General features: G+C 46.4%; 1 protein-coding gene across 4 annotated transcripts in view; it reads left to right on the top strand.

The window, feature by feature from the left end:
* RNF220 (ring finger protein 220) overlaps positions 1 to 16,405 on the top strand; it is a 331,783-nt gene that overhangs the window by 298,873 nt on the left and 16,505 nt on the right. For all 4 annotated transcript variants that reach the window (XM_050961155.1, XM_050961156.1, XM_050961154.1 and 1 more), the window contains one exon: positions 15,234 to 15,342. In XM_050961155.1, coding sequence (XP_050817112.1) covers positions 15,234 to 15,342 — 109 coding nt within the window. The remainder of the gene's footprint in view (positions 1 to 15,233; positions 15,343 to 16,405) is intronic.

The following is a 16,405-nucleotide window of genomic DNA, read 5'->3' as shown; positions in this document are numbered from 1 at the left end:
CTCCATTAGCTTTCTGAACCAATGCTGTTTAGTTCTGAAGGATTAGTAGAGGGGGCTAAAGGGGGATTGGGTAGGGAGAAGGGTGGCTTAAATCCTCAGCAGATCTCCAGACGTGAAACACACCTCTGGACTGGAGACACGGATTTGCATTGGGCTTGGAGAGATTAATCGATTCCTGTAACTGTTCAGACATGTGCCCAATGTCCTCCACTAGCAGTGATATTCTGCTGGGTCTTGTAGTTGTGTTTCATGACTAGCTATGAGCTGCAGAAGCTGTAACCTCTTTTCTCCCTTCCCCCTCCCTCCCAAGACGTTACCCAAGTAACCTGGCGCCATTTTGAAATCAAGGTTCCCAGGGGTTAAAAGCCAGCATCTTAATTCAGAGTGCCAATGTTCAATTTTGCTTTCTGCCACCAAACTAGATTGCAGGCCAGCAAAAGAGTCTGGGTTAGTGGCCCACTGGGTCACCTCCCATTTGTTTTCCTCAATTTTGTGTTGTCATAAATTCATTCCAGTCCGTTGTGGTTGATCAGTTTATCTCAGTCAGGGCAGGGAGCGCTGCTAGCATGATATATGACATGAAACATTGTAGCCAGCCTCTCCATGAATCACTCCAGCTGTTTGGTGTCAGCATGAAAGCAAACAGGCCCAGGCTGCTGAGTGTTGACTGCGATGAGCTCAGTATGGGAAGAGACATGACGTATGAATGTTTATTTAATAATTCTCTAATATTTCCAGCGGAGTGTGGCTGTGCCTTTTGGGGGGGTGGGAGCGGAGGGGAGGTTGAAGGGGGAAACTCTAATCTGTTGGGGTGGGTCATAAATCAGGCAGACAACCTCATTAATCAGGGATGGAACAGAACTGGAAGGAGGTGGGACTCGAGCTGCCATCCGTGTTGGGAAGGGACTGTGCTCTTATTTTTTTCATAAAACAAATCTTGTTTTGGATTCCAGTTAGCGCCATCAGTGCTGCTCGCATAATAGCAAACCAGAGCACCAGGCTGTTAAAGCAAGTGCTCTACCTTTGCTATAAAGCTTGTGATTTAAGCCCACCAAGCATTAAATCCCTTTATAATTATCTTCTTTCTATAACACTTAATGCTCATCACGCTCCGCTGGACGAGCTGCTTGTTGGGCTAAGGAGAGGATTTTAGAGAAGAAAAGCCATTGCATTTGGTTCATTTTCATTCACCACCGCCGCCCCCCCCCCCCACCCCTTTCTGAAGCAGGTTTCGAAAAACACCAATTCCAGGGGAGCTCAGCGGCCCTGGCAAAACCAATGGAATTGGTTAATATTGAAGTAAGCTAAGCTGCTGGGTTGGCTTGGTGTGGATTGAAGAGTAATCGCTGAGAGCAGCACATGAAATAGCAATGTCTCCCTTCAGGGGACTTCTCTCCTGCTCAGACCTGGCGCTGGAGATGGGAGCAGGGTGGGTGTGAAGCCAGAGGATTATCGCTGGCCTAAAAAGACAGATCTACCCTTAAATCAGCATGTTGGAAGGAACTGGAGAGAAGATGCCATGAATTCACACATCAGGATAATCTCTCCCAGCCCCGTCTCTGTAGATACCGAACCATTAACGGGTTTTGGATGCCAGTGCAGAAAAGCAGATAGAGAAGAGTAAAATAATATTAGGTGGTGCTATAAGTGCACATGGGCTCTACAAAATAGAGGTAGGGTCCTTCCTGGAAGAATGTACCATCGGAGAGCCTGATCCTGCGGTTGGGTCCCCAGGGATTTGCCTGCACTGAGCCAAATGCAGGATTAAAACCCAAGTTAATACAAGAACAAGAGCAGTGGCCAGTGTGGGGTTGGGTTGAGGCCGAATCATGCAGTCACTGGGCAGAGGGCCACATCTGTCTCGGGGGGCTGTGCGTGGATTTTTTAAAGCTTGTGGTTCTCCTTTGAAATACCATCGCCAGTACGTAATAAGTGCACAGAACTGATGCCACTGTGTAACATTGCTCTTCAGAAAGGCTGGTGAATAGGTTTCAGGGTTCGTGTAAGGCCGTTAATCTGTGTTAGCGGATCCCATGGGGCTGAAGTTCAGAATGAGTTTGTCAGGGAGGAGAGAGCCGGGCTGAGATTCTTAACTAAGCCCCTTGTCTTCGAGCTATGAAGAGAAATTGCCTGTACAGGTAATAGTTTAAAACAATAATATCACCATGCCAACCTAGCGCTGTCTAAATGCTGGTTAGTCTTAGATAGATAGCAATTTATCTGCAGCCCGGCAGGGTATAACTCAGCCAGGCAAATAACCAGGGGGACTCCGAGCTGTCAGTGAGCCTGGTATCTCCCTTTACTTTAGATGCACCCAGGAACACCGGGAAATCTGCTTCCCTGGTAATGCTTCCTCTGTATAGCCACGTTCTGCAGCTGCCCATAGTGGAGGAACTATATAATGCTTTAGCTAAGGGGCAGGCAACCTATGGCATGGGTGCCGAAGGCGGCACGTGAGCTGATTTTCAGTGGCACTCACACTGCCTGGATCCTGGCCACTGGTCCGGGGGGCTCTGCATTTTAATTTAATTTTAAATGAAGCTTCTTAAACTTTTTTAAAATCTTATTTACTTTACATACAACAATAGTTTAGTTATATATTATAGACTTAGGGAAAGAGACCTTCTAAAAACGCTAACATGTATGACTGGCACGCGGAACCTTCAATCGGAGTGTCTAAATGAAGACTCGGCCCAGCACTTCTGACAGGTTGCCGAGCCCTGCTTAGATCCTAAAGGCCTCAGGCTGCAAGTCTGGGGCCAGAGCTGCAGGTTCCACTGAGTCCAGTGCCTGGCTCTGGGACACTTGTATTCCTCCTGCCACAACTAATCAAGGAAGGATATTTTTGTGTCAGAGGTGCAGTTCTGGCATCTTTGCCCTTCAAGCCTCTCTCCCCTTTCTTTTAAAGTTTCAGAAATGCTGTTAACTTTAATTTGCGGAGTTGCTTCTCGAGAGTGAAAAATCAATGGGGGGCTATCACAGTGTGAAATTCGACTGTCACTGTTGAGCTATAGAGTTAGCAAGATGTCTGAGAAGGTAAAAAATAAATTGTGGCCCAGCAAGTCCTCAGCTGTGCTATTTCAAAAGGGATCTGAGGCTGATGGGCCGTTAGAGGGTATTTCAGTTAGATGGATGATGATTCCCTGTGAAATATTGGGGTTATTCCATAGGTAAGAGAAACTTTAGCTTATAAAACACAAACAGCTGCCTTCTTGCCCTTTAATTCTGCCCTCAGATGTGTGAGCAGCTTGTCAGAGAGAGAAGCTGGCCCTAAAATCAGCCTTTTCCTCTTAATGATGCCTCTGATGAGGGCCTCTTGACCTCATTGCACTGTTTGTCGTATTTCAAGGATTTGATTGAATGTTTACTCCTAGATTGTAAGCTTGATGGGGCAGGACTGCCTTCTTTGGGAGGGTTTGTGTGGTGCCTCACACACTGAGGCGCCTGGGCCCTACTGTAATACAAATAATAAATAAGAATTATTAGTCATAGGCTGAATTCTGAGTTTGATCATACGTTCCCATATTCATTCAGCTCGTTGGAGGATGGAGGTTTCAGCAGGGTGTGACCAAACACCCTGTCCTGAGCGATGCATTGTCAGCTAGGCCCTGCTTCATTAGTGGACCTGGCTGTGCTTACCTGTTATGTACTAATTTTTTACGTGGCCACTCTATAAAATAGTGCTTTAGTTTCGTCTATACTAACTCCACTAAATAAGGGTCTTGGAATATGGATTTCTTCCCCTCTGAGCTGTTTAATGGCTACCATGGTCATGTTCAGAGGTCACGGTCAGGCTCCCCATTGTGCTAGGTGCTGTACAGACTCATAAAGAGAGTCCCTGAGCCGGGGATTTTACTATGTAACACATTTCTAACTGGTACAATCTATGTTAACCCAAATGGGAAGTGAGTAGTTGGGGCAGATGGGGAAATGGTCCTGTGGGTAACCCATTATTGCTCCTCAGCTATGTCTCTTTCTGATGGTTTCTGGTTTCTTTCTGCCTAACACTGCGTTAAAATGCAGTATAAGGAAACATCATGTAAATACAGTTGGCCCCTTCAGTGGCTTTACGCTGCCTTCTTTTCACAGCAAGGGAGCTGGCTGGCTAGCTTAAATGCCACTAATTCTGGTCCATTCGTTCAGCACACGAGGAGACATTGAATAACTAAAGTGTAAAAGTTCCAGGGCCAGCGGTGTGATTCCAAGAAACTACCTTGGGGAGATGTTATCGTGACGCCCTGGTAACTCTCAATCAATTATCATTAATTGGAAGTTCTGCAAAATGTATCAATTACAGGCTGAAGCCCTTAGAAAGCTGCAGAGCTCTTTGAATTCACAATGCTACGATCGTAGCCTGGAAAATTCTTGTTTCCTTCAGCTGTTGGATTCTGTCCCCGGAGAAGAATTTCTGTCAGAAGAATTTCATTGTGCAGAGAGTGGACACAAGACTCTGCCAAGTGACCCATGTTCTGAAGAACCTCTCTTAGCCCCAGGAACTGGCCATCCCTGTTTTACTTTGGGGCATCTATGTTTCATCTCAACAGGGCCAACCATCCAGTCTACGTACAAGTGTAGCTTATGGCCACCTTCCTTCTTTAAGATAGAAGCACGGCCTGTTCAGACTACAGATCTCTGCGTGACGTGTCCTGTTGTAATCCAAATAAGTTCATCCTTAGGGTACGTCTACACTGGAGCTGGTTGTGCAATTTCCAACTCTGGCAGATATACCCACATGCGCTAAAAATAGACACGTCTGGGCAATGAAACAGGGCCACTACACCAAGTGCAATCCTGTCAGAAACACTAGGTACATGCTCATGGCAGCTAGCTCATCCCACCCCTCACATCATCACAGCGACACTGCTATTTTTATGCTATTTTAACTCAATCAGAACTAGTACGTCTGTCTACCCAGGCTGGAAGTTACTCCTCCAGCTCCAATGTTATCTATACGCTTAGAACAAGATGGAATGCTGTCTACTGCAACCTGTCTTCTCCGTGTGCCGCGGCCCCACATTAAAGAGGAAGGCTGCATTTTCAGACTGCACAGGCTGTCCTTGGAGGCTTCCCCTGTGTTGGAACAGGGAGCTTGACGCCTATACATGAACCCCACTAGAAATACTTTTAGCAGCACTGGTATGACCTGACATTTTAAAACATCAGATGTAACATTAGCTATGTTTGGGAATATTACCTAGAAAATCATTTCATAAAACGGCCATTGCTGCTTCAGTAGAGAATCTTACAGCATCAAAATAGTCGTCTGGTGTAAGACCTTTCTTTGATAGCCGCAGCTTCTTCAGTAGAGCAATGCGACTGCATTTATTTTCTCTTTGGAGCAGGGGAATAGTCTGTATATCTGAATAAGGATGACCCTTGGAGTCTGTCTCCCAGATTTCATGTAGAACCGTAATCACTCAAATGGCACACTTAGAATTTTGACGTAAGCTCAGCGGTTCTCTAACCTCCTGTTTAAATCATTCTTGGTGGCCAGTGGATACTATGTAGCCCTACAGATGCTTTTAAACATCTTGACTTGGAGGCACCTTACGTTCTGAATGTTCAGTAGTGCCATGTGGTTCCATTTTGATTGGGGCTGGGCATGTATCCTGATAAAATGCAAGCCAAAAAAAATGAGCCAGTGCCTGAATTTACTCCCTGCTTCTGGAAAGCCATTTGTTGGGCTCTGTGTGCAGGGGAAGTGTGAAAGCGTAATTAATTCTTCTGAAATTTAATTGTTTGGGGAATCTATACCCAGGTCCCAACTAAGTACGGCTTAGAATGCCTCCCCACAATGGAAAGCCCCCCTCAGTGCTATTGCGATGGTGCATGCAAGTGTAAGAGAAATAATTCCTTTGCGGGGAGAAAAGAGACAATGTTTTTGGTTTGCATCAAGATGAAATTAGTCAGAAGCGAACTCCAAGCTTGGCAAGCAGCTGCTGGCATTAACAAGTTGTGCAAGCAAGTATAAAATAGAGGCGCTTGTGACTCCTAGAGCCTCTGCCCTACATGTGTGTGCCCTTGCGTGCACCCTTCTCCGAATCCACAACTTCAGACACAGAAATTAGAAGGCGAAACATTGTATTATTCATAACTTGGCAACCAGGAGCCAGGGCACTTCGCCAAAATAAGCTATCCCCTATAATTACAGGTGAAGCAGCATTCTTTAATATCTTACAATACAAAAACACACATTAATCAAGGCAAGAGGGCTTTTTTTTCCCCTAGAAGACAATAAATTAGCATCCGTGCCAATACATGTGACAGTCCTTTACGGGATTTTAAATCAGCCTTTTTAAGGGAGGCTAGTTTATAAACAAACCCAATAAATGAGATTTTCAGTTTGGGGATGGGGAAGCTAGCGTCTCAAATATTGACGTCTTGCCGGAAGAGTCACTTGCATGCTGGCACTCCCAGAGACAATAGGCTGGATCCTGAGGTGGTGCAAGTCAGCGTTGCTCCATTGATTTCAGCATCGCTAGGCAGATTTATACCTACTAAGGATCTGGCCCCTTCTATCTTGGCTGCTCATCCAGTGAAATAAAATCCCAGCTTATCTGCCACATTGGTAGCGCGCACCTTCTGGGGTGGCATGTAATCAGTCTGCCACAGATGTCTGACACCTGAGTTCCTGCAAAGTCCTGAGGCTCTTGAACTGTGTGCTTGTATCATGTTTGCCCCCTTTTAAAACTCTCTGGCTAAAAAGGTATTTATAAATGTAGAAGGTTCTTTTTTTGCATTGCTGTTGGTCACACGCTGGTTTATGTTTGTGTCCAATCCCGCAGTCCTGTCCACACGAGTGTGCAGAGCACCAGAGACTTCAGCAGGACTCCGCATGGGGCAGCCCAAATGGATTGGTACAGGATCAGGGCCTTTGTTCACACTCTTGCCAGTAACGTTGAAAGCGGGTGACAGGCTGGCCTGTCAGCTGAAATGTTTTCAACTCTTTGGTCCCCAAGAACTGAGCTTCACCCTTAACAAGATGAAGTAGGCTGTGTGCTTTAGATGTGCAGGACTGTGGGGGTGAGAGGCAAAGCTACCTCCTCATGCTGTGGCATTCCTTGATTCTGAATAAGTACCTTTGTTACTATTTACACAGCACCAGAGCTATGCAGGGGCTTTACGGACTAAGAAACCCCCATGCCTGCGCCACAGGACTTGCACTCAAGTTCAGACGTAAATTGAGTAGTGGAAAAGAAGGGAGTAGGGGCGGTGAAGGAAGGTCACAACGATGTGCTTGTGGATTTGCATTGTTTTGTTGGTTGCAACATGATTCTATTGAATCAAATCCATTCCCTTCCCCCAAAATTATTCCATTGTAGGCTAGTGACCTGACCCCTGCCCTCAGTGAGAGAAAATGGAGTGTGTTTTCTGGCCCTATCAGCTTCTTGAGGAGAAGAATTAACAGTCTGTTTAAAAAACAATTGCCCACGAGTTTGTTTGAAGTACGGTAAATTCTCCCACCTGCCCTCAATGAAAACACAAATAAATGTGTAAGGAAGAGAAGGGAAGGTCAGAATATCAAGTGTCAAAAGTAGCTCATGAAATTTTATTGGTGGTGCATTTAATCAGCGCTAAATGTTTTGTACAAGGTGCATACAAACCGGAGCTGTAAAAATTGATGGAATGTTATGTACAGTGTGACCATTTATGAAGAAGGGGAAATTTATACCCAGCTGAAATAAACAAACCAGAGGGATGTTTTATGGAGCACACTCAATGACAAAGTTCCTTGAATGAAACCCAAGGGAGGTGGGGCCCTCTTTCAGAGCCTACCATGCCAAAGGCTTCCCTGGCCCTCATGTTGTTGTGATTTGCATCACACTCTGAATACACAGGGAATTGAATGCAGTGGCATTCTTCTCTGTCTGTTATGTGTAACTGTCCTGTGCAATGAATCCCTGCTGAACTGCTGTGGTAGGCGTCCTGCAGGGATGAAGGCTTTTCTCCCTACACACAGCTCTGATTCCTGAGCCCATCTTGATCTGTCATCTCTTGCCGCTTTTCCTGAAGGGCAGTCTGTAGTAACCTGCTGCAAAGGGTGACCAGAAGTGAGTCGCGCTGACATCAGTATTAGTTTTCTTTTGGTCAAGTATTTTGTTGAGAAAGCACAATCCTCAGTATATTGAGAGATTCCAGGGTTGCAGAATCAGAGATAATTTAATTAACGGAATTGCTTGTGATTGCCCACTGGGACATCAGGTGGGAATTGCTTGGTTTAATTTGAAGAAACAAAGATTGCATGCCTGCAAATGTTTGACGATGACCATGGGGCGTGTGGGGGGAGGGTTGGGGGTGGGAACTTGACTCTCCTAACCCATCATAGCTGAATAATGATTCTAATTGACTTACACACGGATCATTGCATAGTGCATCTATGTCCTCCTGCTCTCCAGTACCTGAACAGAGCGGGTGTTCAGTTGGGGTTTGCTAGATAGTAGTGGGGAGGAGTGTGTCTCTTTTTCAGTGTAGAAAGAAAACTGCTGTGAACAACTCCAGAAATATACTTCTGATGCTGTTTTTAGTTGGTCTCCCAAATTCTGTATTCCCAGTTCCATAGAACTGCTTCCTGTCTCGCAACAGACACAGCCGCCTCAGCCGTGGGTGGCTGTGTGGCTGACCACGAAATCCAGTGACTAGACCATGAATGGCATTGGTCAAAGCTTCATCTTCAAGGAAGCTTTAGATGCCTCTTTCCCCTGCTACAGGTCACATTGCTATGGTTCTCCAGCCAAAGGGCAGATGCTGTGCACCTGTAAACATTGTGAGCATAGGACCCTCCATCTTGAAACTGAGTGAGCCAGCTTCATAGTGCTCCTGGCCTCTATTGGCTACAGGATGCAAGAGACAAGTGTGTTCTGGATACCTACCACCGGGAGACACAGCAGCTAAGCAGCATGCATATGTAGTGATGACTAGGTGAAGTGCTGGTGCCAGAGGCCGTACCAGACATGCCTCACAGCTGCAGTAGCAATAGTACGTCCTAGATCTCTAACTAGTTTACCAAAGCTGAGGAACGTGGTTGTCCACGTGTGTGAAAAGGTAGAACTGGCATGCAGACGGGTCAGATGACTCTTCCCAATGTCACACAGGAAGTCAGCAATAGAGCTGTGGCTAGAACCCAGGAGTCCTGACCTCCCACCCCGTGCACTGTCTGCTAGTTATTCTGCTTCCCCAGGCCAGCAGGACAATTGTACGTGACCTGCTTTCACCCAGCAGTGGCTGACTCCCTAACCCTGGTATTACTTGCTTCTTAAGCACTACACAAGCCACTCCCAGCCTTCTCCAGACAAAGAAGTGTAAGGGGTGGGGGATATCTGGTGGAGCTCCCAGTTCACCTGTTGCAGGAAGAATTGCTGTTGAGTGATGCTTAGCTTTAGGATACAAGCAGCTGGTTGGTAGTAAAATGTGTCAATGGAACAGTTGGTGTTCTGAGTGGCATGGCCACTGCTGGAGCCAGGCACGTGGGAAGCGACTCCTCTCTTTACCCCTCCTTGGAAGACGCTTCAGTTTCCCGTGTACTAAGGTTCTCTCCTGGATCTCATTTCCTCCCTCTCTTTGGAAGCAGCGGTGTGAGTAGCGCTCATTTTGTTTGGACCCTGATCCTCCTGTCCTTTGTTTCTGCTGCTCCAAGAGGCTTTCCTGAAATCGCAACTACGAGACGGGCACTTATGGGCAAATACTTTCTCTCGAATCACAAGATGGGGCAGGGTCTTATCCGCTAACTAGCTCCTTAGGATTTGTTCTGGGGTCGAGCTTGACGGGGAGGAACAGGGAGGTTAAAGGCTCTAGTGGCTGAGCTTTGATCAGAGCTAGGAGAGGTTGCACTCCATCTGCCGAATGCACCCCAGCCTTGTTAATAAATGTATATTTAACAATGTCTGGAGCGTATGAAGTGATAATAACTAAATCGATAGCTCCCACATTGATTGTCCAGGATCCCTACAGCGTGACGCACACAGCCATGCGGTAATTTTCCAGCTAACTAGCGCCCTGATCTACAGCCCTCCTATTGATTGGCCATTGTATCAGGCAGGCGCTGAGCGCTATTGCTTATACCTCTGTTCAGCGTCCTTTTCTGATTTCATTCATTTATTACTGGACAGGTGCAATTATCTCAGCACCAATGAGATCAGCCCTTTAGACTTCTGCCAACAAGCCATTTGCTATCCCCTCCAGTTGCACTGGTAAATTTCTCTTTCAAACTCTGACCCTGATCGGACTGGGACTGAGGTAGAAACACTCTGTTTTAATGTGATCATGGAAGAGTTCAATTAGATCTGAAGTTTTCCTTGTCACCCACCTCTGCTTGGTTACCTGGTGAGACTCTGGTTTCTGGCAGAGCTCGAATGCCATCAGAAATCTCCTTATGCCTTTCGTGAGACAGAGGGGAGAATTCACCTCCGTCGTCGTCTCGCTGTATCCTTCAGAGTTCAAGTGCAGGAACGCCCAGGTCAGGTGGGCAAGTGAGAAGGCTGTTGGCAGCCTGTCCTGCGTTGCAGGCTAGAATTGGAGCTGCGAGAGCTCTGCACGGATTGTGTCCGAAGGATACTCTGTACTGATTGTTCCTAACCCCATGTAGGCCTGCAGCACCCTTTCCATCTGCACCCTCTTGAGCGTTGGTTTTGCTCAGAAAAGTGACTCTGAAGCACCTTTGCTACCCAGATCCATTTCCACTGTAATTCCTAGCTGCTTGCTTTACTGCCACACCCCGGGCTTTTCATCACGTTGACTCTGCCCAGCCAACATGGCAGTGGAAGAAACTAGCTAGACTCCAGACAGAACGGCTGTCTGAGTTATGTTTCCAGAGCCTTGGCTAGAGGTGGTGATTACTAATACACAAAGCAGCAAGTACGTGAGTGTGCTGGGACTGCTGCTGCTTCTCCCAGTCATGATGGTTTCACTGGCCCCTGCCTCAAACCACTTGTTGTGTCCACCGGTTAACTCACCATTTTGCTAAATAAGTTCTTAAGCACAGGGACTGGCATCTGTTACTGGTGTTACTAGGGTACATAGAGTAAATTCTACATTCTCAGATCGTGGGTTTTTCTTGCCGTTCTTCTGACGTGGAAGCTGCATAGATTTGACCTGAAATTAACTTGGAATGACTTGTAAACTGCTCTGCTGTTCCTCCGCCACGAACTCCTTTTCTGGCCACAGCCCCACTGCAATATCCTGTAAGAGGTTTTAAGAGGAAAGTCAAAGGGCAGTTAGTTATGTCTACACGGTGGAAAGGCCAGTGTTTCTCCTCTTCCTCTGGAGTGAGACACCCTTCTCGGTAGCTCTCAGCATGCATCCCATTTTCTCAGTGTTGCTGTTGCCTCAGTTGCCAGCTAACTCTTTCTGTCAGTCTGTCGGAATCATGAACATGTCCTTGCCTGTCCTTAGGACTTGGCCTGTGTGACAATATAATGCTGCCTGTCAAAAGTGACGCCAGGCAAACGGGCAAGCCGGGCTTGCAAAGCTCCTTGATACAGCGTCTGCAGCTTGGGCTTTCCGCTCCATCCCCTCTCCTTTTCTCCAGTGCCAGTAGGCTGAAAAGCAAGACTTCATTTAGCAGAACACCATTGTGTCCTGTTTGTCCTGGTGCAAAATATGGCATTCGTGTCCTGAGCTACCAGGGCCAGTATCCTAGCAGGGGCAGTGTGCCTGTCTTTAAATGCATACATTCCAAGGCCAGACGAGACCATTATGATCATCTAGCCCAGGGGTTCTCAAACTCTGGTTCGGAACCCCAAAGTGGGTCATGACCCCATTTTAATGGAGTCACCAGGGCTGGCTTAGACTTGCTGGGCCCAGGGCTGAAGCCAAAGCCTGAGCCTCATCGCCCGGGGTCGAAGTCTGAGGGCTTCAGTCCTAAGTGGCAGGGCTCAGGTACAGGCCCCTGGCCGGGGCAGTGGGGCTCGAGCTTTGGCCCCGGCTCCCCACCCAGGGTGGCAGGGCTTGGGCGGGCTCAGGCTTTTTCCTCACCCTCCTCCTGGGGTCACATAGTAATTTTTGTTGTCAGAAGGGGGTCGCAGTGCAATGAAGTTTGAGAACCCCTGAGACTCTAATCCGATGTCCTGCATAAAACAGGCCATGGAACGTCCTCAAATAACTCCCAGAGCAGGTCTGTTAGAAAAGCATCCAACCCTGATTTAAAACATTGACGATGGTGGAGAATCCGCCCCAACCCTTGGGACACTGTTCCAGTGGTTGGTTACTGTCAAGGTTAAAAAATTATTCCTTATTTCCGATCTAAATTTGTCTAGCTTCAACTTGTAGCCATAGCATCGGGTTCTGCCTTTCTCTGCTAGGTAGAAGAGCCCATTATCAAATATGTTCCCCATATAGGTAGGTATAGACCGGGGCGGGCAGACTTTTTGGCCGCATCGGATTTATAGATTCATAGACTCTAGGACTGGAAGGGACCTCGAGAGGTCATCGAGTCCAGTCCCCTGCCCTCATGATAGGACCAAATACTGTCTAAACCATCCCTGATAGACATTTATCTAACCTACTCTTAAATATCTCCAGAGATGGAGATTCCACAACTTCCCTAGACAATTTATTCCAGTGTTTAACTACCCTGACAGTTAGAAACTTTTTCCTAATGTCCAACCTAAATCTCCCTTGCTGCAGTTTAAGCCCATTGCTTGTTCTATCATTAAAGGCTAAGGTGAACAAGTTTTCTCCCTCCTCCTGATGATACCCTTTTAGTTACCTGAAAACTGCTATCATGTCCCCTCTCAGTCTTCTCTTTTCCAAACTAAATAAACCCAATTCCTTCAGCCTTCCTTCATAGGTCATGTTCTCAAGACCTTTAATCATTCTTGTTGCTCTTCTCTGACCCTCTCCAATTTCTCCACATCTTTCTTGAAATGTGCTGCCCAGAACTGGACACAGTACTCCAGTTGAGGCCTAACCAGCGCAGAGTAGAGCGGAAGAATGACTTCTCGTGTCTTGTTTACAACACATCTGTTAATGCATCCCAGAATCACGTTTGCTTTTTTTGCAACAGTATCACACTGTTGACTCATATTTAGCTTGTGGTCCACTATGACCCCCTAGATCTCTTTCTGCCATTCTCCTTCCTAGACAGTCTCTTCCCATTCTGTATGTGTGAAACTGATTATTCCTTCCTAAGTGGAGCACTTTGCATTTGTCTTTATTGAACTTCATCCGGTTTACCATTTCTCCAATTTGTCCAGATCATTTTGAATTTTGACCCTGTCCTCCAAAGCAGTTGCAATCCCTCCCAGTTTGGTATCGTCTGCAAACTTAATAAGCGTACTTTCTATGCCAACATCTAAGTCGTTGATGACACAGTTTCCAAAATTGTGCCTCCCCATCAGACCCCTCCTGCTTCTCGCCCTTTGACGGCCCCCTGAGACTCCTGTCCCATCCAACCCCCCCTGTTCCCTGTCTTCTGATCGCTCACAGAACCTCTGCCCCGACTGCCCATCCAACCCGCCCTCCCCCCTTCCTGACTGCCCCCCGGGGACTCCTGCCCCTATGCATCCCCCCTTTTCCCAGGATGTCACCCCCAGGCCATAGTTTGCCCACCTCTGTTATAAACTGTAATCAAGTCACCCCTTAACTTTCTCTGTATTAAACTGAATAGACTGAGCTCCTTGGTTCTGTCGCTGGAAGGCAGGTTTTTCTAATCCTTTAATCATCCTCTGGGCTCTTCTGTGAGCCCTCTCCAATTTATCAACCTCCTTTTTCAGTTGTGGTCCCAGAACTGGACACAGTATTCCACCAGTGCCAAATACAGAGGTAAAATAATCTGTGTACTCCTATTTGAGATTCCCCTATTTATGCATCCCAGGGTCATATTAGCCCTTTCGGCCACAACGGCACACTGGGAACTCATGTTCAGCTGATTATCCACTACGACCCCCAAATCTTTTTCAGAGTCACAGCTTCCCAGGACAGAATCCCTCATCCTGTAAGCATGGCCTGTGTTCTTTGCTTCTAGATGTGTATTTTACACTAGCCATATTAAAATGTACAGTTTGCTTGTGCCCAGTTTACCAAGCAATCCAGATCGCTCTGTATCAGTAAACTGTCCTCTTCATTATTTACCGCTCCCCCGATTGTTGTCATCTGCAGACTTTATCAGGGATGATTTTATGTTTTCTTCCAGATCATTGATAAAAATGTTAAATAGCGTAGGGCCAAGAACTGATCCCTGCAGGACTTCACCAGAAACACACCTCCTGGATGTACATTTACAATTACATTTTGAGATCTATCAGTTAGCCAGCTTTTAATCCATTTCACATGTGTCCTGTTAATTTTATCTTTCTAAATTTTTAATCAAAATGTCACGTGGCACCAGGTCAAACATCATACAAAAGTCTAAATATATTACATCAACGCTATCAATCAAAGTTGTCATTTCGTCAAAAAAGGGTATCCAGTTAATTTGGCAGGATGTGTTTTCCATAAATCCACATTGATTGGTATTAATTATAATCGGCTCTAGTCAAGTCCTTTAATTCTTCATTAATCAAGTTCTTTGTGACCTGCTCCATTATCTTGCTCAGGATCGATGTCAGACTGACAGGCTTATAATTACCCAGGTCAACCCCTTTACCCTTTTTAACTATTGGCACATCATTAGCTTTCTTCCAGTCTTCTGGAACTTCTCCAGTGTTCCAAGATATATGGAAAATCAGCATTAGCTGTCTAGAGATCTCCTCAGCCAGCTCTTTTAAAACTCTTGGATGCAAGTTATCTGGGCTGCTTATTTCAAAATGTCTGACTTTAGTAGCTTCTGTATAACCTCCTCCATAGGTACTAGTGGAAAGGAAAGAGTGCTGTCATCATCGTGCGATATGATGACTGTTGCTCTTCAGAGAAACACACCTTTGCAGCTCTAAGCAGCACTTCGAGCTTTGTTGGAATGGCGTTGACATGGGGAAAGAAGGGAGTAAAGGGATGTGACTCCTGTTTCCACCATTTAGTTTCTGCTGAAACACATTCTGTATAATGTAACCCACCCACAATCCTTCTCTTTTTCAGATCTCTGCAGAGGCGTTACATGACCGTGTGTTTGCCAGAGCTTCTGGCTGAGAGAATGCAAACCATGGGCTTCTTAATAACCCTCCATTTCAAATAGTCCTTTTCATATGCTGAATTTGTTTCTTTGGACCTTGTCACTGCATCTTTTGCACCTACCAAAAGGACCATAAATTTAACTTTTGTAAAGCCTACCCAGTAGCCCTGACTTTCATCATCTCTTGCAGAATTACAGAAGACTCTGCAGTGACAACATTTGAAGCGTTAAAGGCTCGTGTCCGGGAGTTAGAAAGGCAGCTTTCCCGTGGAGACCGCTATAAATGTCTCATTTGCATGGTGAGTAGCACTCCAGTTGTGGCAATGAATCAGAAAACGTTTCGGTACCTCTGACTTGTCTTTGCTGAGGTGGGGAAAGGGTCGAATCCTACTACTCTGGTAAGGTGAATGCATCCCTATCCTTACACAAGTTAAAAATCTCTTCCTTTCTCTGGGCAAATGTGTCCCAAGTTTCTTTCCAGTGTGTGTGTATCAGTTATAACATTTCATTGGTGTTTGTAGCAGTCTGCATTAGGAGCAGAAATTTCTAACTTCATAGGACAGCATTCCCCTTTCAGACTGACCATGCAGCGCTCCCAAGCGACCGTGTTCTCCTCCTCCTGATGTGCAGAGTTGCACATCCGTAAGGAGAGGAGACTGCCTGATTTGAGACCCACCATGTGGCTTGAAGGCAAGAATCTTGCCTGTGCGTTTAAAAGTTGCTTGTGTTATGTGTGTGGTGCCACTTTGGCTTCCCTGAAGAAGGGCTGCAGCTCCCTCTAATGGCTCAGAACCTGCAGCTTTTTGCCTCTCACGTTTGGTTTTATTTCCGAGCTCTGTTTGCCCCATGGTTCAATAGAAGAAGAAAATGTTGCTAGGATGATGGAGTTGCCGGTGGAACAGTTGGCTCTAGCTGGATCAGACAGACTCCCATCTCTGAGTCTAGGCAAGACGTACACTCTGTTGTTGATTGCTGTCCTCACTAATATATCACTTGAGAAGACTAGAGCACCAGTACATGCCTGCTGAAATGACAGCAATATTCTCGGTACATAGCTACGCTATTCCAGCAGAGTGGGCAGTTGTGATGAGAGTTAATCTGATCCCTTCTCTCTGCTCTTGTGCAATCTGGTGACCTTTCCATTGGACTAATGATACTTGGGCACAACTTCCCTGCGGTAAAAGACCCAGGGAATAACCGTGGCTGGCCCAGGGCAACTGACTCAGACTCGGGGGGCTCTAGAATTGCAGTGTAGACGTACCTCTCTAGCTAAGCAGGTTGTGTCCCCACCAGGTGGGTTATGGGCTTCTGTCAGGCAAAGCAATGGCCTACAGGAGACTTTCTACCTCTGTTACTCTGGAG

This window comes from Gopherus flavomarginatus, chromosome 7 (genome assembly GCF_025201925.1).
Source record: "Gopherus flavomarginatus isolate rGopFla2 chromosome 7, rGopFla2.mat.asm, whole genome shotgun sequence".
NCBI classification, from domain to species: Eukaryota; Metazoa; Chordata; order Testudines; family Testudinidae; genus Gopherus; species Gopherus flavomarginatus.
This window is presented reverse-complemented; position numbering and strand designations above follow the sequence as displayed.